Below are 19728 nucleotides of genomic sequence, written 5' to 3' on the forward strand. Positions count from 1 at the left end.
TAAAATATAAATTCACACACATATTTATTACCAGTAGTCAATCAATTTTTCTTCTTTTTCTATTGATTTTATTCAATACAAAAGTTTTTGTGCATTTCTTATGAACACCCATGAAAAGACGAGTCAAAGTGTGGTTTTTCATGTGGAAAAACCGAGCATACTGTAAAAGCATTGTCTACATGTCTGTCCTGTACAACATTAGATCATTTGCATGATTTGAATTGTACTCTTTGTTTTTAACGTGGATTTGCTCACAGTCCTGCCTTGGTCTTGTGATTTAATGTTGTAGTCTTATGCTGCATAGAAGGTTCTCATTTGTTTTTACTCTGGTTCGGGAGCTGGATCGGCATAACGAAAGGGGTCATACAGGTCACGTGTGAAATCATAAGGGTCAAAGTAAGGGGCTTTCTGGGTGGCTGGTGCTTCAGTGACACTTTCTTCGGCTTTTGCTACTTCCTCTTTCTGTACTTTCTCTTCAGTGGGGGCCTCTGGCGTGGTAGTTTCCTGGATGGGGCGGGGAGGGTGATCGATGAGGCAGTCAGGGTCCCAGTATGGGTCACAGTCGTACTCCATAGCTTTAACAGTGATAGCAGGAGGGGGGACTGGGACAGACTTTTTGGGAGCAGGAGGAGCCGGGGGTAGTTGGGGAAGAGCAGCAGCTTTTACCTCCTCCCCTGTTTTGGGCCTGCAGGCGGGGTTGACTCGTGGGTCACACAGTACCGGAACAGCCCCTGTTGGCAGGTAGACGATCTGAGGTTTGCACAGTGGATCTTTGGGGTTACACAGATAGACTCTCTGGGCTTTCTCCAGAGGGTCGGGTGTAGGAGCAGGGGTGGTGGGAGGGGGAGGAGGCTGAGTGGTAGTAGAGGTAGTAGATGGTGCTGCGGTGGTAGTCAGTACGCCCATGACACTTTGGTAACTGGAGGCATCCGGGCCATAGGTCAACTCCAAGTGACGCATCTGCTGATACAACATCCTGATCCTGTCGATCTCGTAGAGCTGATAAAACACAAAAACTTATCATAGAAAATGAAATTTTTGGCTAAATAATCCAAGAAGAATCACATACGTCGGAATCTCCAATCTACCTTAACTTACCCCTTCAATGTGCCCAATACTGTTGTAGTATCGGTAGTAGGACTGGAAATCAGGAGTGCCTCTGTACCACTTTGGGTCAATGTTCCTCTTAGGTCGAGAATTAGTCAAGAAATTATGTGCCTGAGCAAAGCCAATGTTAACCGGATTTCCTGTGGAAGAACACAGAATAAGTCATTTTTATTTTACTTGTTCGTTTTTTAGCCATAACCCAGGTAACATTGAGAGACTAGATCTGTTCTTCCAGGGAGTCCTGGTCAATAATTATATGGGGGAAACAATTTTTTTTATTTTTAAGATTAGCAGGATTAGCATTTAAAGTTTCAAAGAACTATAAGTACCAGTATTAATGATTATTGAAATGTTAACAGGATAACTATTATTTGTATAAAGAAAGTTAGTGCCAGCTATAATAGTCTTAAAAGCAGAGTGCCAGTGTTTTTCCAGAAACAGCTGCAATTTAATGTACTACTTTTATGTCTTCAAATACATTCACTTATACATTAAGTACAGTATTTTGCTCTTAAATCATAACTTCAATATACATATAAAAATACACTTGTATCATGATGTGATTACAATCTGCAAGAAGGTGGCAGATTAATTACCTCCAGGATTCTTTACTTTCATCAAAGATGTTGCTTCTAGCAAACCTGGAGGGAGGCAGAGAATATATTAGACACCCCCAAACGACATAACACTTAACTCGGCATAGCATTACACAGCAACTAAAAGAGACAACTTGTGACTATGTCAACAGTGCTGTCAAGAACTACGATTGTCATTTTAACTTTTTATTTGTATGGTTCTCCCAAAGGTCAGATGGAATAAGAATTTCATTCATTTTACTTAGACAAACCTGGCATCAACAGAATGTAGCATAGTGCCCTCAACAGGGACACCTGGGAAATCATCCTGGACATCTGCAACTGCAATATCACACACAGCCTTCATTATTTAGCATTCTGCTTCACATCGCTGCTGTTATTCATAAAAGCCTATTAAAAAAAGTATATGCAAGTAAATGCATATTGAAAGCACAAAAAAGGTTACAAAATAAATCAATATGCGGGGACACTCAAAAGTATCACAGACATTAACCACTATATGAAGATATTGCTGGCAAAGCAAAAACTACCTGAATAGAAACAAATCACCTGCCAATAAGATTACATTTCCTGTGAAGTTGCTACTGGACCTTCCATGATTTCATGTCTGATATTCATTTATAACAATTTCAAAATTCTTCTTCGCAGACATTTTCTACACAGCATAAGCAATGCAAAGCAAGGGTTGCCTTATTTGTACAGTTCTACTTTTAAACTTGGCTGGTCTACTAGAGTGAAAAAAGAAACTTGCTCACCTGTTGTTGCATCTCACCCAGTCCTGTTCTAATCTGCTGCACAACATAACTGTTCATAAATACTGCTGTTAATACCGGGGCCTTTCCATTGGCCACTGAGCTGCGTAGGCTTGACTCCACCCCTCATGCATTTTCTGTTGAGACGTGGACGAGCTCATTAGCACACTGAGCATGAACAAGCAATAAAAGACCAACTTCAAACAAAATGGGACTCCTTGTAAAGCCACAAGGAATAGTCCTGTAACAGCAGGTCACCTTCTGGGTGCACACGCAGTCCAGTTTCTTAGCTCTTTCTATGGAATCATAGTCCTGGGTGAAGCCATCAGTGGAGGTAGCCTTTATCAATTAAAACACTATGTCTTTCTAAATCTATAGCTGCCAAACAAACATGTTCTGAATTTCTCTTGAATTTATGGACCAAATATGCAAATATGGCGACATGCAACTGTAGCCTAATTCTTGAAAAAAACATGCCTGGAAGGTAAAAATTAACCCTCTGTCCCAAAACAGCTGGATATGTCCTTTTAACTTTGGTCTTGGGAAGTCAAAAAATAGAGGGTGAGCGAAGTCAACTGCTGTTTAAATCCCCTAGAAATATGCAGGAATTATGGGCTAGCTTGTCCAAACACCAAGTCACTGTAACACAGCCTGGGAAATTGTTGTTTAGAGACTTCAAAAATCTTTTTTGTTTTGTTTTACACATATTTCTAAATGCCTAGATATTAAAAATACAGAAACATTACACAAATACATTTAGAAATTGTATTATTATGATTATTTCTGACCAAAAGCCCTTTTCCCTTGTATTATACTCTGTCTATATTTAGGTCCTATATTTTTAGCACACTGATTTTATTACATGTTCAAGTCATCTTTTGACTTTCTTCATTTTCATTTTTTCCTCAGGGATTGCCCGCCTGCTCAGTGTTTGTCATTTCAACAGTGAAGGAAATTCTATCCTTCAAACCAGCAGGTAAAGCTGCGATCAAAGAGTTTAAGAAGGAGCCAGGGAGTCTATAGGGGCTCTGCCAGGTGGCTAATGGTGAACATCATACTGTAATTGCTCTGTGCACATGACAAAAATGGAAGGGTAGGGCACCTGTTACCTTAAAATGATATACATTTATTTTACCTGTACGCTGAGACACCCAGCCGCCTCACAAAATAAATCAACCTGTTTTACAGAAGGTGTTGGTAGGGTGAAAAACAACAACATATAATGCACTCAGGAATTTGACATTATCTTTTATGATTTTTTGCAGGCTTGTCAGCGTAGCACTTGTTTATAAACTCTATATATTGGCAATATTTAATAAACAAATTGAGCCATTAGTGTAGCACTTGTTACCAATGGATACAGTGAATCTGGATAAGCCTTGTGGCAGTTTGACAGTAAATTGAAGAGATAAACTCCCTGAAGAATGAGATATCATGCTGCAATATTTAAAAAAGTGACAAAACAGTACATGTTACAAAAGGTTTACAATGTTGAATGAGATTCTAAATTATATCTCCTTTGTTTTGAGATGGAAAAATTTAAATATGTTACATATAGGCTGTTAGTTAAGAGATGATTACCCGCGACCCAAAATCATTCTCCTTGGTGGCACTTTTTAATAGCAGTGAATCACCTTGTCGCTCTACTATATTTTATTTTAAGTCAAAGCAATTATGAAGAATAGCTCACAGAATATCTGCATTACTGCAATGTACAGCAGCTTTTGTTGCACAACTTTAACACCACCTTCAGGGTATCAATTATCGTAACTTGTGGCCCTCTGATCTTCAAGTGAAATTACACCTTGTCCTGGAGCTCTCTGCAGGACACAAGAGGGTCAGCTCAAGAGTAATGCTTTTAGCTCTATACCATTCATTCCACAGCCATGCTAACCTCTGGGCTTGGGCCAGATTACCACTATGCATGTTAAAGGGTGGTGCTTTGTTTTCCTGTTGCAAACTTATGTAACATTGCAGATGTTCATATGAAACATCTCTCTTGCTTGCTGCAGAAGAAGATTTGCAGAGTCAAATGGGCTGAAAAAAACCCAAGTAACAAATTTGGTCTGGGCCAGTGACGGCCCACATAGTCCACTTCTTTTACTCAGCCCACACAAGAACGACAATCTGTGGGTGGTGAAGATACGGCTGCCAGAGCAGGATTGTGTATGGGCCATGATATAGCCATCTCTCAGCTGATTGTATAAACGCAGCTGGCTCTAAGGTGGTATTGGTATATACAGTTTAGGGCCAGACAAGGTTTAGCACTGGTATAAGCCTGAGCTTATCCTCAGCTACGCCACATATCAACCACACTTTCCATCAGTGGTGGAAGAAGTGGGGTTAGGATCTGATTGAGCAGCTTTGTTCCTATGATATTTTATTACACTATACTTTGCACATATTTGTGAATGGGAAGGGGTGAGGGACTGGTTTTAGGATGTGGGAATGACTGAGCCCATGATAATTTTATTGCTGCAACTTTTTGTATGTGAATTATTGTAATTGGGTGTGAATGTGAATGCTAATGTCTGTAAAATTGCATGATCTGATGTTTTGTTTTGAATATTTATTGTTTTACCTACCTGCCCAGGGACTATACGGCGGGTGTTGTAATTGTTGGAGCTTGTATTGCAAGACAAATTTCTGTGTTCACAGACAATAAAGTGCTATCTATCTATCTATCTATCTATCTATCTATCTATCTATCTATCTATCTATCTAAATAGCAAATATACTACAACCTGGTGCAATGCATCTCTCCTTGTTTTTATAAAATGTTAATGTTTAATTGTACACTGGCCCTGTAAGTAAAATGACACTACATTATGTAAGTATTATCAGCAAGATCTACTTAAAGTATCAAAAATACTCATTCTTCAGAAAATTGGCCAGTGTTTTAATGTTATAGCTACTATATGAAACAGTAACAAGTCATTCATTATTTAACTAAATTAAAAGCTGTAATAGTGTTGTTTAATTAAAAACAAATCACATTTGGTAATTTCTCCATTTGCTCTGTTACTCTTACAGCTCTTATATCAATATACCTGAACTTTACGTATATGAGTGCTGTTGATAAACTGGATGTTTGCTGCCCCCAAGTGGCCAAAGAACAATTGTACAAACTAACGTGGCAGTACATTAAAGTTTTAGTGTGTAACTTTTTGATATTAATGAACGTCAGTTCCATTCAAGCCATTGCCAAATGAGTTTCTACTAATTAAGACTATCAGCTCCACACAACTCTCTCTGTATTTCTCAGTATGACTATGTTCAGAAGATTGTGTTGTCCGGTGACTTTCCCGCGTAGAAACTCGAGTGAAGATAATAACCTCTTCTGAAGGAGTCCATCATGTTTGTTTTTCTAATCCTCCTTGTCCTCCTCGGCTACTAGCAACTGCTTGGAGGAGGGGTGAGTGTTGTTGTCATTATTTACAATTCCTCATGGGGAAGACAGAAACTATGCACTATAGCTTTAAGTATGCATCAGCACTATGCACATTGTTTGAATGGAGACGGTTTTGTGAAAAATAATTAGATAATGGCTATTAAGTAGAGTATTTGAGTAAATGTACTTAGTTACATTCCACCACATGCTTTCCATATTAGGCCCAGATTGAAGTCGTCTCAACAATGGTGGATTTCAACAAGCCTGTATAGTGTTATTTTATTTATTAAATAATAAAATTATAACTTAACTTTAGTGAGCAGCAGTAACAGATTTCTAAAACATGGCTAGAATCTGTATAAAAATGCTTTAAAAATAAAGTCCAAACCCCCCCCACACACACACACACACACACACACACACACACACACACACACACACACACTAGCTAGCTACTTCACTATTTACTACATAATTACCTTTGTAGCATTTGTGGAAATTATCAAATGAAGTGTCCTTACGTCGTATAACGTTACTCTTTATACAACCATGTCGTATACTCTCCACTAGGTGGCAACACGGTACAACACCGGAAATGTCCGACTAATTAATTCCTATCAAAGTTTTGTAGTTCCTGGGTTGTTGACCTGTCAGCATTGTAGTACAAGCTGTCATTGCTGATAATCTGTCTTTCCTTCTGGTAGTTGCACTTTTCGGTCAGCAACACAGCGAGCTCCAGGAGGGCGTCGGACTCACAGGGTTGTTCGTAATTACCGTTGTTGCTGGTGTCAGCTAACCAGCGAGCTAACTGCTAATTCTAGCTAACAAGCCAACCAGCTTTACAGCTAGCTTGCTAGCTAGAATTAGACGGTAGCTAGCAGCGTTAGCTATCTTGCCTGCTGGCATTACGAGGATAGGAAGCCGCCCACTGCTGCAAAGCAGCATTCCGGACAAAAGACTAAACAGTAAGTAAGCAGAAACTTAAATAAACTGTCATGCGTTAGCTAACATTAATATCTGGGGTAGTTAGCATATTGATTTTAAGGATTTTTGCCAGAGGCGAAAGCGTCCAGTAAGCCAGGATTTGACAATTAAGCTGCACAGCCAGAGTCACCAGTACAACTCCTCTCTCAGCCGATTTAGTCACTGGTTTAATAACTTCTGGCATTAGTGCAATAATGCGTACGCATATTGTGCTAACTCAGGTTAACGTTTGGCATGTCTGTGTGACGTTTTTTTTAAGTGACCTGTTAAAGTAAGCGAAATAGCAGACATCGGGAACATCGTGTGAAATGCAGTTGAAGACTTTGGCTCACAAAGTGTGGTCCGGGGACCGTGGAAAAGCCATTAAAGCATTCTAGTGACCTCAGCAAAATGGACGTTTGATTTCTGCATTTTAACTTTACTGAAAGTACAATAACCGTGTCCACACTGTCAGTAACGTGAAGTACTCGACAGCTGAAACAATTAGTAGTAGTATTTTATATCCTCACTAATCATTTAATCATCAAGTCTTTTATCATGCAACATTTAAATCACTTTCTGGTCCCAAGCTTCTCAAAACCTTGTGATTTGCTTTTATATGATTGTAAATAGACTATCTTTTGGGATTTGGGAATTGGTTGAACTAAAGAAGCAATTTAAAAACTTCACCCTGGCCTCTTGTAAATTGTTATGGGCATTTTTCACTACTTATATAGTAGTATAATAATCAACAGATTAATCAGTAATGCAAATCTGTGTTTATGACAGCCCTGAATACTGGTAGCTGCTCTAAATATAAGTCTTGTTCACACTTAAAGGAATACGCCACCGTTGAAAATAGGGCTTATCACTGTCTACCTTGGCTGTAGATAGGTGGGCCAATGCATTTTTTGTCTCAGTGCAAGTAATTAGCTTGTTTTTTTTGTCTTTTGTTGGTTCACTTTTACTCACAACATGCTAACCGGCAACATAGGATTCCATTCACTGCGCTAAGCTAACTAGCGGCGGCGCCGGTGTTGCACCGGACTAAAACAATGCATGCACAAAAAATGCGTTGGCCGACCTATCTACACCTAGGGGAGACCGTGATAAGCTCTATTTCAACAAACGGTGGCGTATCCCTTTAAAATAATCTCTCAGACTGTTTTTATTTTTTAATTTTTTTTTTAGATGCATTGTCTTACTTAAGCAAGGTTGCAGGGGCTATCATGGACCTCTGTTACAAAGCATCTAGTTAAACAAGACTTGGCACTTTCCTTTTGTTACTTTCTTATAATAGCAGCCTATTTCAGTTATGATGACATGTGCTGTTTATGTGAATCTCCTCTTTCAGTGTGTGAGAGCCCTGCAGGGCTTCTCACTCTCAGAGCTCAGCTGTTGCCAAAGCTGTTGTAGAGGCTTGCTTGTGCAAGAGCCCAGTGTTGGATCAGGTAGCTGTCACCACCAGGATCCTGCACTGCAACGTCCGTTGTACTGAGTCACACTTTCATAACGGACACAGCAGCAACAGTCCAGCCATGAGTTGTTAAGAAGTAATAGCAAGCGAAAGAAGTGACAAGGCTAGACATTTCAAAATAATAAATCCATTCTTCAGTGACGCGTGGCATCATTTTTGTTGGCGTGTTGGAATGTGTGGAATGGGGCAGAGCCTTAACCCTTAACCCATAACACAGGAGCCCTTGTAAGATATCAGCAGTAGTTTTCTGTTTTTCCACTAAATAAAGACAGACAGGGTGGATGTCATATCATCATTGTGGGTGGGATCTTTAAATGTGTTTGAAACTCTGTTTAGAGAACTTAATGTGGTGTTAAAATTCAACGAGAGTCTAAGTTCAACACTGATCATTGAACTTAGACTGTTCCAGGTTTATTTTGTTCTGCATAGCAACTATTTGGATAATTGATTAATCATGAAATCGTTTTTTTTTTAAGCCCAAATCACTAACGTGATGGTTCCAGCTTCTACAATGTGAGAAGTTAATGCTTTTCTTTGTTTTCTATATTATTAAATAGAATATTGTTGGGGTTTTTGAGTGTTGTTTGGCCAAAACAAGATATGTCACGATGTTAACCTTGGGCTATGTTTTACTGTTCTCTAATGTTTCATAGACACAACAATTAATAGATGAATTGAGAATAATCAGCAGATCAAGCAATGATCAAAGTGATTAGTTATTTTCATTTTCAGGCCTACTTATAATAACTGATCTGTTAAAATCCTATACTTTTTTTTTTTTAACTTTAAATATTTTTTTGAGTTTAGTTTTTGATATACTTGTTAATAGAGTTTTGTATTGGTTCAAAGTAGCAACAAACTAACCAGTGTGAGCATATACTAGAAGTTTTCGAGGTGGCTGTTGTTGAGTATAGTCAACTGATATCTAATATAAATTTTCCCCCACTTGTGGTGGACTGCTGACTCTGGTGAAGCAGGGCTGGATCTTCTGATGCCTCGTGAACTTACTCTTAGTCACCGTTTATTTTTAGGAAATAACAGCAGGCTGGACGTGGTTAGTTTCCTGTATGTTTCGGAAAACAAAACTGTTCTATGTTGAAACAGGTGGGCTTATTTTCATCTCAGTTGACCCTTCAAATACGTCTCCGTGAAATCTGCTATTTGTGATCCAGTGCTTCCCGTTGGTTGAGCCGCAGGCCCATACTGTGTTCGGCCCCCGTTACTGTGCCAAAGTTGACTCCGAATATGTCACCTGTGTCATCTGTATCCCTTTTTTCGATCCTACTAGAAAATGGCAAAGCAGTGTAATGGTGTAAGTGACGTATGGTGTCATTAATTGCGTTTGTCTTGGCATTTGACCCAGATGGAGGCCCAAAGCTCCAGCGGGCTGCTGCTGTCCAGAAAGAGGAGAAGAGAGGCCACCATTCGGGAGACCGAGGAGGGAGAGAAGCTCGGGAAAATCCCCAGATGTACTGTGGTGAGTCAGCTGGTTTCTTTGGCTGTCATTGAGCCGCGTGTCTCTCCAGCAGTTCCTACAGGCTCACTGCATTTGAAAGCCACTCTGGTTTATATATGCATGTTATGTGCATGATTTGCAGTTATTTTCGGTTATCTCCTGTGTCATGTGTCAGACTTTGTGTTGGCTGATGAGAAGTTAGCTTAAAAAAGGGTTAGGGTTAGTCATCAGCTGTGTAACCACAACAGCAACCACACATCGGACAGTTTCAGGAAGGAATATTACAAAATTAGAGCGTGATAATATAACTTTATCCAACCAGGGCAAGTAAGATGTATCCACTGTGGTGTCCAGCTATACTTTTTGTGTGAATAAATAGAAAACTTCCTTGATCACTGAAATCTTTCACTTTTGTCACCATGGCGTCTTTTAGGGATTGAAGCACCCTGCACCTTTTGCAGATGAGCTGGTGCCAGTTGATGATAAACCCTATGTAAGAGTCAGCATGGAGGAGGCTAAGAGGGGAACACATCGTGAGTCTGATTCTTTCAATCTGTCAGTTGATATATCTTTCGGTGACCATTTCATAGTCGGATTGATGCCTCTTGGTCTCACGAAACCACTCACCTTTTTACGTATATCAGTACATTTCCTCTCCGTCTTGAGTACAGTCATGCTGTACATGTGAACAAACGAGTACATTTTAGATCCCCTATGTAAAGAATAAATCAATCAATCTTCCTTTCTCTTTATGTCTTGTCTCTTTTTTTTTTTTTTCTTCTTTTTCTCTTTTTGTTCAGCTAACAGACCAGTGCGCGTGTACGCAGACGGCATCTTTGACGTTTTCCACTCGGGTCATGCCAGGGCACTCATGCAGGCCAAATGCCTCTTCCCAAATACACACCTCATTGTAGGAGGTAAGTCTGTGTCTGTGAATGTCTGTGTCCGTATAGGCTTTTACAGCAGGAGACCTCTCCTCCGCTGCTTCTTTCGTAAGCGTGAGACTGAAATAAAACAGAAAGACCATCGAAACAGTGCAAAGTCTGATGAAGTCACACAACTGGGAAAAGTTGGATAACTGATATAATTAATAGTGCAAGATAAGGAAACCTAACTGGGGTATTGTGACTGGATGTTCTTAATAAGCGCAGTAAAGTGCTTCAGCTTCCATAATCGCTGCTCCACCCTGGTGGATAGATAAACCATAGCACCCGGTACCCACACGCGACGCTTAGGGGCATTCGCTACGTCACAGCGGGGGATCTCATTCCAGCCAAAGCCCGAGCGCGGACCTGCCTAGGCACCAGCCCACAGACACGGGGAAATTCTAGGTGGCTTCATCTTTTTTTTCTTATCAAGATTTAATTTTTGGGCATTTTTAGGACTTTATTGACAGGAAATGAAAGGGGAGAGAGAGGGGGTAATGACATGCAGCAAAGGGCCACAGGTCGGAGTTGAACCCGGGCCCTCTGCGTTGAGGAGTACACATCTATATATGGGCGCACCCTCTACCAACTGAGCTATCCGGGCGCCCTAGGTGGCTTCATCTGTAGGTCTATTTTATACATCTTATGAGTGTCGTCAACCACCTGCTTCTGTATATACTGTTTTATGTCTCTCTTATAAAAATGGGAAGGATAAACGGAACTCTTTTTCATTGCAACACAGTAAAAGATAATAAGCTGAAGTAACATTAGATCAGAGGGCTTTCCCTCTCGCCATCATGTAAATACATTTTTGTGTTAACCAGCTTTAACTTCATTCTTTACTCAAATGTTTAGTTTTGAATTGAAATCCTTTTTTAATGCATTTCAAACTAGGGCTGCACAATTAATCGCAATTTTATGGCAATCGCAATATGGACTAGTGCAATATCCAAATCGCAGGGGGGGCGCAATATTTGTTAAAGGCAAAATATGTGTCTAAGCATTCTGAATGAAGTATTGTGGGGCTGCAGAGAAGTCCTGGGCCTACAGATCCCATCCTACAGACTAAAGAAAAAATCTTTGTTTTGTACAGATTCTTGCAAAAATCACACTACATGACTATAGTACATTTTTATTTCATATTTGTTTCAATGAAAATGAGAAGGATGATCCAAAAAATGGATCATTCCCTCCAATATCGTGAATCATATTGCAATCGCAACATCGGTCAAAATTATCGCAATTTGGCATTTTCCTCATATCGTGCAGCCCTATTTCCAACAATAATTTCTGCGTTCTTTCTTTTAACCATTCAAAGTGTGCAGTGATGACTTGACCCACAAATACAAGGGCTTCACGGTGATGAATGAGGATGAGCGATACGACGCCATCAGTCACTGTCGCTACGTGGACGAAGTGGTGCGAAACGCTCCCTGGACGCTGACGCCAGAGTTCCTCACAAAACATCGCGTGAGTGGTTGAAACCGAGAAACACACAAACCAACAATATTCAGAGATACTGTCTGGTTTATTCATTGAAATCTTGAGTTAGAGAGACCAAGAACTGTTGAGCAAATCAAAAAATCTTAAAAGAAGGAGTTGCCAAGCCACCGTCCCCTGATCCTCTGTGACCTTTTTCCCTGCCGTTTCTTTGTGTAGTTTTTTTTTTTTTGCACAATCTGTAGATGTGAATCTACTGTGTGTTGATGTGTGTTGGAATGACCTCTCCAGATTGACTTTGTGGCCCACGACGACATCCCATACTCCTCAGCAGGCAGTGATGACGTGTACAAGCACATCAAGGAAGCTGGTGAGTGGCAAAGTAACCAAGAGTGGTGGGGGGGGTACTCAAGACCAAGTAGTTACAGGAACGTAGTTATAGGAACAGTCCACTTCTAAACAATTCCACTAACTACTCTCCCCCAAAACCGGTTTGCCATTTTCATTCATGCTGGCCAAGTGGCCATAGGAACTGACCTTTTGTTATTATAACACAGCCATCTAGCCACCATTATGCGGAAAAGGGAAAAGACCGTGCCCTGAAGTAGGAGCTGAAAGAGTTACAGGACCTGTGGCCAGAGGAACTTAAAAATCCCCAAATTGGTCCAGTCGGAACCCGAGAAAAAAGGGTTCTAGGAACTGCAAAAATCTCTCTGGTCGGAAAGCGGCTAAGAAGGATATGGGATACAGTTCAGTATTTACTACTGCTGCTTCCAATGCACATATGGTACTGTAAAGTACTGAATGTTAAACTAAAAATATATATACTGTATATAAAAAATATTTTGATCCCATGTTTTATTGTTGTGTAACTTTAAATAAAATGGAACATCGCTCAGTGGAATATAGTACAGTGTATATAGTCGTACTAATGATGTATCCTCCCAAATGTGTAATCCACATGTAATAGTTTGCACAAACCTAATAGTTTGCAATATTAAGAACATAAACCAATGCATGCAGACATACGTGCACACACTGAGTACGTTTACATGCACACCAATATTCCACTATTATTCCGAATATGACAATATTCCCAATTTGATACAGATCATATTCCGTTTGGATATTCCGAATAAGGCCTTTTTCTGAATTTAGCATTTTCTAATTTAGACGTGGGATATGCCGGTATTATTCGGGTTTTCGAAGCCTTCTTTGGACATGTGTACAGTACATTCGCAATAGGGGTGGGGGGAAAAATTGATACAGCATAGTATCGCAATACTTTCTGTGGCAATACTGTATCGATACACAGACGCCAAGTATCGATCTTTTCTAATATATGTGTTGGTCGGTTTGTCTGCTTGACAATCTGATTTTACAGCAATACAGTTGAAGTGAGATGAACAAAGAGAGAAATGTATCTTTTTAGATAAAACGGATGTCGACAAAGTTTCCTTTTGGGGACATCATTTGAAAGCGGGAAAAATTTGAAGTTGTAAAAAAGTTAATGAATTGCAATATGTTTAAAATCGCAATAATATCGTATCGTGATGATATCGTATCATAAGGCCTCTGGTGATTCCCACCCTTAATTCGCAATATGCGTCTCAATTAGGGTTTTTTACAGCAGTTTGTGACAGTTTACGGCCACTTGCCTGTTTACGGCTTACGGTCAGCTCTGTGCGTTGCTATGGTTGCTGTACACAAACCAACCAGCTGACAGTTTGCAGGGCTGGGGTAAGAAGGAGAAACACAGCTACTTTTAAACATTATGAAAGATATATCTGATAACAGGTTTTTGGACGTGCACAAATATTGCTACACCGACCTTTTCAAGAAGCTGGTTGAAGGAATGAAAGAAGGAGGCTGGGTTATATTGTAATATTCACTTTATTAGCCATGTAAACTAGACCGGGTAAAACCCGCCCAAACTGCCGGCGATTTGATTTCGCCCTGCAGCTCAGGCTGGAAACCTTATTTATCCTGCTACCGTTCACAATTTTGCGGGGACCAATCACAAACTGGCTTATCCCCCTGGCGCGCTATTGGCGGGTTTAACACGATGACGATAGAGAAGCGACCAAGCAGGTTTATGTTTACATCCAACAAGCCGGCCACCAAAGCGCAGGAACCCGTTGATGCCGCTGACGCTGCTACGTCACCCAGATCGTTGGTCTGATTGGTTGAAGGACTATCCAATTGTGTACAGAGTCATTTGAACTACGCCCGTTGATCACGCCTCTTGTGCGGTAGAAAATACAGAGCAGACTCCCCAGACTGATGTTCAACCTTAACAGACTGAGCTTGGTCTGGTGATAGCCAGACTACATGTAAACAGCTTAGTCGGAATAATGTCGTAGCCAATCCTATAATGGAAAGGCTAACTATTCATACATCTCTATCTGGTGACTACTGACCTTTTCATCCCCCCTGTGCCCTCCACAGGTATGTTCGCTCCCACCCAGCGGACCGAGGGCATCTCCACCTCTGACATCATCACACGCATAGTCCGGGACTACGACGTGTACGTCAGACGCAACCTGCAGAGAGGATACACAGCCAAGGAGCTCAACGTCAGCTTCATTAACGTACGAAACTTAGCTTTGGAGTAACGTGTGGGGGTGTGAGTGTCGGCGTGACGACAGTTGTTTGCGCGCGAGGTCAGATACGCACCTCATCACCTTTTTTCTAACCGGTTTGTCCCCCGCCCTTCATCAGGAGAAGAAGTACCACCTGCAGGAGCGCGTGGACAAGGTGAAGAGAAAGGTCCGTGACGTGGAGGAGAAGAGCAAAGAGTTTGTCCAGAAGGTGGAGGAAAAGAGCATCGACCTCATCCAGAAATGGGAGGAGAAGTCCAGGGAGTTCATCGGCAACTTCCTGCAGATGTTTGGCCCCGAGGGAGCTCTGGTGAGGACGTCTTTAATCGGACAGCTTGACTATCTATGACGGTGTTTTCTCAAATGTTTAACAATAATGTACCCCTCCGTTTTGAATTTTCTTTTCATCCAAGTACCCCCTGACCAGCACAAAACATTTTTGGTAGAAGAAAAAAAACCTTGCTATTTAAAGAGGCTAAATACAGCGCTAGCCATCACTGTCTAAACAACAATGTTGTAACTTAAAAAAAAAATGTTTAGAATCACTAAATCCATTCATTAATTTCACTAATTTTAGTGTATTGTTACGCGCGCACCTCAATAATAAGCTTTTTAAAATTTAAGATGTTCAATGCCTTATCGCGCCGACCCGAACCTGAACATCGTTTCTAAATATCTGTCCAAACCAAGCCCGGGCCAGGCCGGGTTTGGGAATCTATCCTCTAGTAGAAACACTGATCTATGATACACGCGACTTGGAAAACATTTCACTTAGTGACAAACCTGTAATAACAATAACAGACATGTAATAACCTACCAAGGCCCACCTGAGACCCCTTGGTGTCTTAAGGTATTTTGGAGGATTTTCTGACCGTTTTTTATCAATTCTTGAGTGGTCAAATCTGGTTAAATGTTACAGCTCGATCTGTGTTACGAATGGCATCAACCCAAACACTGCTGCAACAACTTATGAGCATCGTTTGGAATTTTAACAATTCTGATTCCAATTGCGATTCTTCCTTTCGATTCCGGTTCTTATCGATTCTCGATTCAGATTCTTTTGAATGAGTGGAGTTGAAACGGGTCACATGCCTATTTTCACAAATAAGAGGAACGTTTTCTTTTGATTCAATTGTGGTTTGCCGTTTTACAAGGGCTTTTTCAATGTAAAATAAAGCCAGACTAGATGCACTGCTTGCTGTGCTCCAAGGCGCCTGGCCGCTACGGAAACCAAAACTTGCGCGTTAAATTGGGAAGCGATGATCGGATTTAAAACCACATCCTCCAAACGATTCCAATAAAGAAACGATTCTACTGGAATCGTAATTTTTTAAACGATTCCAGGTAGGAATTGGTTCTCGAAGCCCAATCCTACTTAGGAGACATAATAGAGCATGTGGATGGCCATCATATACTTCAGTCATAATGTTCTAAGCCCATTTACGCTCTAAACTTTCAAAATGGCATAGACGCTGAAAACACGTTTATTACACATTTCTGACTAGAAGAGCTTGACACAGTGTTCGATGAGAAGTTTGATACCACACTCTTATCCGTGTGTCAAATATGAAGCTACAGCCAGCAGATGCCTAGTATAATGGCTAACCCTAAGAACTTAAAGCCAATCAGGGGCTTGAAACAGTCAGTCTATGGCTAGTAAACTAGCTGACTTCTACCTTCCACCGCTCAGTAGCCTACTGTCAAAATCGTAGACTCCAATAGTCGTTGCATTTTGATGGACAATTTATTGATCGCAATGTTCTTTTGGCTGGAACGTGCAAGAATCCATGAGTCAATTAAGCTCCATCAACAAGCATGTACACATGTGCTACACGTGTGTAGCGATTTGATGCGGTCAAAAACTATTTGTGCTCCTCCGATTACCAGCACCCCCTGTTACCTGTTGAAAGGTTCCTACCTAAATAGACTGCACTCGAAAGCACACTAGTGACACCAGTGGACAATTTGTGTCCTACACCCAAAACCAATGAAAAATGGCTCTTACACTTAGCTTAGCTCAGCTTAGGTAATAGAACGGTTACATAATGTTGCTAAATTTCATAATGTTGCTAAATTTCAAAGGACAAAAGCCAAAGTTATTCAAAGGTCATCACAAACCAGATAGGCCTTTGCCCTGTGGCTGTCTGAAGCAGCAGCGAGGTCTTTAATACGTAGCTCGTCCCGTGTCTCGTGCTTGCATTAAACGGATTGCACCAGGAGTTGATTTATTAACCGATGACCCCCCCCCCCCTCCCCTCCCCTCCTTATGTTCTCATTTCGCCTCCGCAGAAGCACATGCTGAAGGAAGGGAAGGGCCGCATGCTGCAGGCCATCAGCCCAAGGCACAGCCCCAACAGCAGCCCCACCCGCGAGGAGCGCTCCCCCTCACCCACCTTCCGTCTCCCCTTCTTCACCAAGACCTCCCCGCCTCCGTCGCCGCCGCCGCCGCCCCACCCCAGCGGAGCCCGCGGATACCTCATCAGCGAGGACGACGACGAGGATGACGAAAACTAGAGCCCGTTTTGAATCTGTGGCCGGGGCCGCAGTCAGCGCTACCACTTAACTTAGCTGTTGAGTAACGTGGTTTTCATCCAGCTCCTGCTTCCACTTTGTTTTTTGTTGTTGTTGTTGTTTACGATTGTATTTTTTTTTCAGAGTCACGTAAACTCTAACAGCCAGTTTCTTCACAGCTCTAGTTTTTAACCATTTTAGGCAATTTTATCCTCTTTGTTTTTGTGTAACGGTCAGTCAAAGTCACTACTAGTCACTTGTTGAGTTTTTTGAAAATTCGTCTCATTTATCTCAGTCACTCGCAGCTTTTTGGTCACTTGCTGGAACTGCACGTGTGTGGGTTAAGGTGAGCTGAGACCTCGTGGCGACACTGTCGATTATCTCCAGGGGAGGCTTTTTAGAGCAGGTAAGGAAACTGGACATTTTAAATGATCTGCTCACGTGGGGCAGTTCATATTTTGCTCATACTAACAAGAAGAAAACAACCCGACTTTTTTAAATAACAGGGAAAGTCCAGATCACGTCAAATGTGAGCTGAAATCTTAGAGTCGTATGTGACATATGTCTAGTAAACGGCAACACCCCCCCGAGTTTGTCTGCCTGCTTTGGGGCTATGCGTGTCTGTGCATGTGATGTTTGTGCGTGCAAGCTCTTCTGTCGGCGTTTGAAAATGTCCTCTTTCAGCCATCTGTTGACAGATCTGGGATCAGCTTCGACTATAGAAATACATTTTTACATGTTCTTTGGAAGACTAGTATCAAACTGGACACCCTGTTTTGTGGCGTCAAAAGAAAGTCTTGCAAGGATGACCCATGTTGATGTAGAAATACTTATTTTTATAGATTTTCTCTCTCCTTTCTTTATCCCGTGTACAGGTTATGATCTTAATCGTCTCCGTTTTAGAAGTGCTTTGGCAGTTTGAGCAGTGGAAGACTGAAGTTATATATTTTTTTTCTTTATTTGTAACACTGATCCTGCATCTCCTAGGCCTGTAGGGAAGTCATCAGTTTTCATCTGAAACATGTAATGAAAATAGAAAGAATTTAGAACGACCTGAGCACTGTCTGAATGCCCTACTTCTCCTAACAAAATTACATCTTTTGGTTAGTTGGGAGTCATAAGCACACTTATGAATACGGCTCGCTCATCAGCAGAACGCATACATGGTCAAATATACAAGGCTGTCCCAAAAATTTAGGGCTTTGGGGTTCCACCAATCTGCAGGACTTCTGCTTAAGCTTGAGTGTGTGCACACATCCTGCATCAGTTGAAAGATGTATTTTAGCAGACTGGACTGCACTGTGTCACATAGTGGTGTGAGGGGTTCTGATTTCTGTAACAGATCAACATTTATGTAGCTACCTCCTTCCCTCAACTGATTGTTTCCTGAGATGAGCACAAAGTATGAGCATTTTTTTTTTTTTTTTCATTTCTGAAGCAAGTCATTGTTGCAACACTGAAGCAATGGAACTGGGTCAAATATTTGAGATTTTCCGGCCTCCGTGTGTGTGTGTATGAGTGTGCGCCCTGCATCTCCAGTGAGTAAAGCATGTGTTTTTATCTCGTATATAACTAAAAAACAAACACAAAATGAAACCTCACAGGTGATCTGTAGATGTAATGCAATACGGTTGGATGACTCTGATATAAATGTTGACAGATGTCAGATTGATCTGTCCTAGGCTTGGTTTCCCAAAATGTACTTGTGGTTTAAAGCAGTCTTTGCTACAGCAAGACCGCATCCATTCTTGTAGGTACAAATCAGATTTTAAGGTTGGGAAATAACTCAAAAGGATTCAGTTTAACAAAAAACTGAAAAAAATCTGTTTAGTATTTTAAGTGCAAAATCAGTTTAATTTGCTGAGCAAATCCAGCTGTGATTTTGATGCTAAGCTACTTTTGGGAACTCTCGCCACGATTCTTGTGGAATCTGTCTTTTAAATCAGCGTGAACTTCGTGTCCACAGGTTCAAGGTGGCAAAGACTCGAGTGGCAATCCAATAACAGCCACTAGATGCAAATGTAAAGGTTAACAGCGTTTTAATCGTGTGTTAGTTTACCGTTTGGCATTCTTTTTGTGTATTGTCCTAGATGCAGAGGAAGGACAAGACAGGAGAAATGTATTAAACATGTTGGCCAAAGCATTTCACTGTGACCAATTATTGTCTCCTGTGGTTTAATGCAACTGTTGAGGGTTTCCATGAGTTGAGTATTCATTCCGAGTTCATACCGGTGGTCACTTTAAACCTGGACAGTCTATAGCATGTGTCAAACTCGAGGCCTGCGGGCCAAATCCTGGTTCACAATAAATTTTGGCCCGCCTAGTTGTGCGCCAAACCAAAAACACAGGAAAGTGTTTTTTTTTAGACTGCAATTACCTGATGTTCAAAGCAGACATATGGCAGATTTGCAGACTGAGACTCAGACATTCCCCCAGAAGCAAAGAGTTTTCATATTTAGGCTGTGAAACAGGTTGTTGTTAAAGGTCCCATGACATGGTGCTCTTTGGA

At 41.1% G+C, this 19728-nt stretch overlaps 2 protein-coding genes across 3 annotated transcripts; one reads left to right on the forward strand and one right to left on the reverse strand.

The window, feature by feature from the left end:
- Positions 1–103: 103 nt before the first annotated feature.
- On the reverse strand, positions 104–6629 carry LOC114565568 (lysine-rich arabinogalactan protein 19). Of its 2 annotated transcripts, XM_028593702.1 has the most exons (6): positions 6326–6629; positions 2459–2592; positions 1955–2024; positions 1704–1748; positions 1099–1247; positions 104–999 (listed from the first exon to the last, which is right to left on the reverse strand). In XM_028593702.1, the coding sequence occupies exons 2-6, from the start codon at positions 2513–2515 to the stop codon at positions 322–324; spliced, it is 999 nt and encodes a 332-aa protein (XP_028449503.1). In that variant the 5' UTR covers positions 2516–2592; positions 6326–6629; the 3' UTR covers positions 104–321. The 2 variants fall into 2 exon arrangements, with proteins under 2 accessions (XP_028449503.1, XP_028449504.1); XM_028593703.1 differs by lacking the exon at positions 2459–2592.
- Positions 6406–19373, forward strand: pcyt1aa (phosphate cytidylyltransferase 1A, choline a). The gene is made up of 9 exons (XM_028593701.1): positions 6406–6811; positions 9650–9763; positions 10176–10275; positions 10543–10659; positions 11987–12138; positions 12400–12478; positions 14557–14699; positions 14830–15018; positions 16998–19373. The coding sequence occupies exons 2-9, from the start codon at positions 9650–9652 to the stop codon at positions 17220–17222; spliced, it is 1119 nt and encodes a 372-aa protein (XP_028449502.1). The 5' UTR covers positions 6406–6811; the 3' UTR covers positions 17223–19373.
- Positions 19374–19728: the final 355 nt, after the last annotated feature.

The sequence above is a fragment of the Perca flavescens genome, chromosome 12 (genome assembly GCF_004354835.1).
Source record: "Perca flavescens isolate YP-PL-M2 chromosome 12, PFLA_1.0, whole genome shotgun sequence".
NCBI lineage: Eukaryota > Metazoa > Chordata > Actinopteri > Perciformes > Percidae > Perca > Perca flavescens.

Excerpts from the sequence above, each read along its gene's own strand:
- LOC114565568 (XM_028593702.1), bottom strand. The coding sequence starts at position 2,515 with ATGAACAGTTATGTTGTGCAGCAGATTAGAACAGGACTGGGTGAGATG. Across the intron at positions 1,248-1,703 it reads GAAAGTAAAGAATCCTGGAG|GAAATCCGGTTAACATTGGC; the intron begins GTAATTAATCTG and ends GTTCTTCCACAG. Across the intron at positions 1,000-1,098 it reads GTATTGGGCACATTGAAGGG|CTCTACGAGATCGACAGGAT; the intron begins GTAAGTTAAGGT and ends GTGTTTTATCAG.
- pcyt1aa (XM_028593701.1), top strand. The coding sequence starts at position 9,650 with ATGGAGGCCCAAAGCTCCAGCGGGCTGCTGCTGTCCAGAAAGAGGAGA. Across the intron at positions 10,276-10,542 it reads GGCTAAGAGGGGAACACATC|CTAACAGACCAGTGCGCGTG; the intron begins GTGAGTCTGATT and ends CTTTTTGTTCAG. Across the intron at positions 10,660-11,986 it reads TACACACCTCATTGTAGGAG|TGTGCAGTGATGACTTGACC; the intron begins GTAAGTCTGTGT and ends AACCATTCAAAG.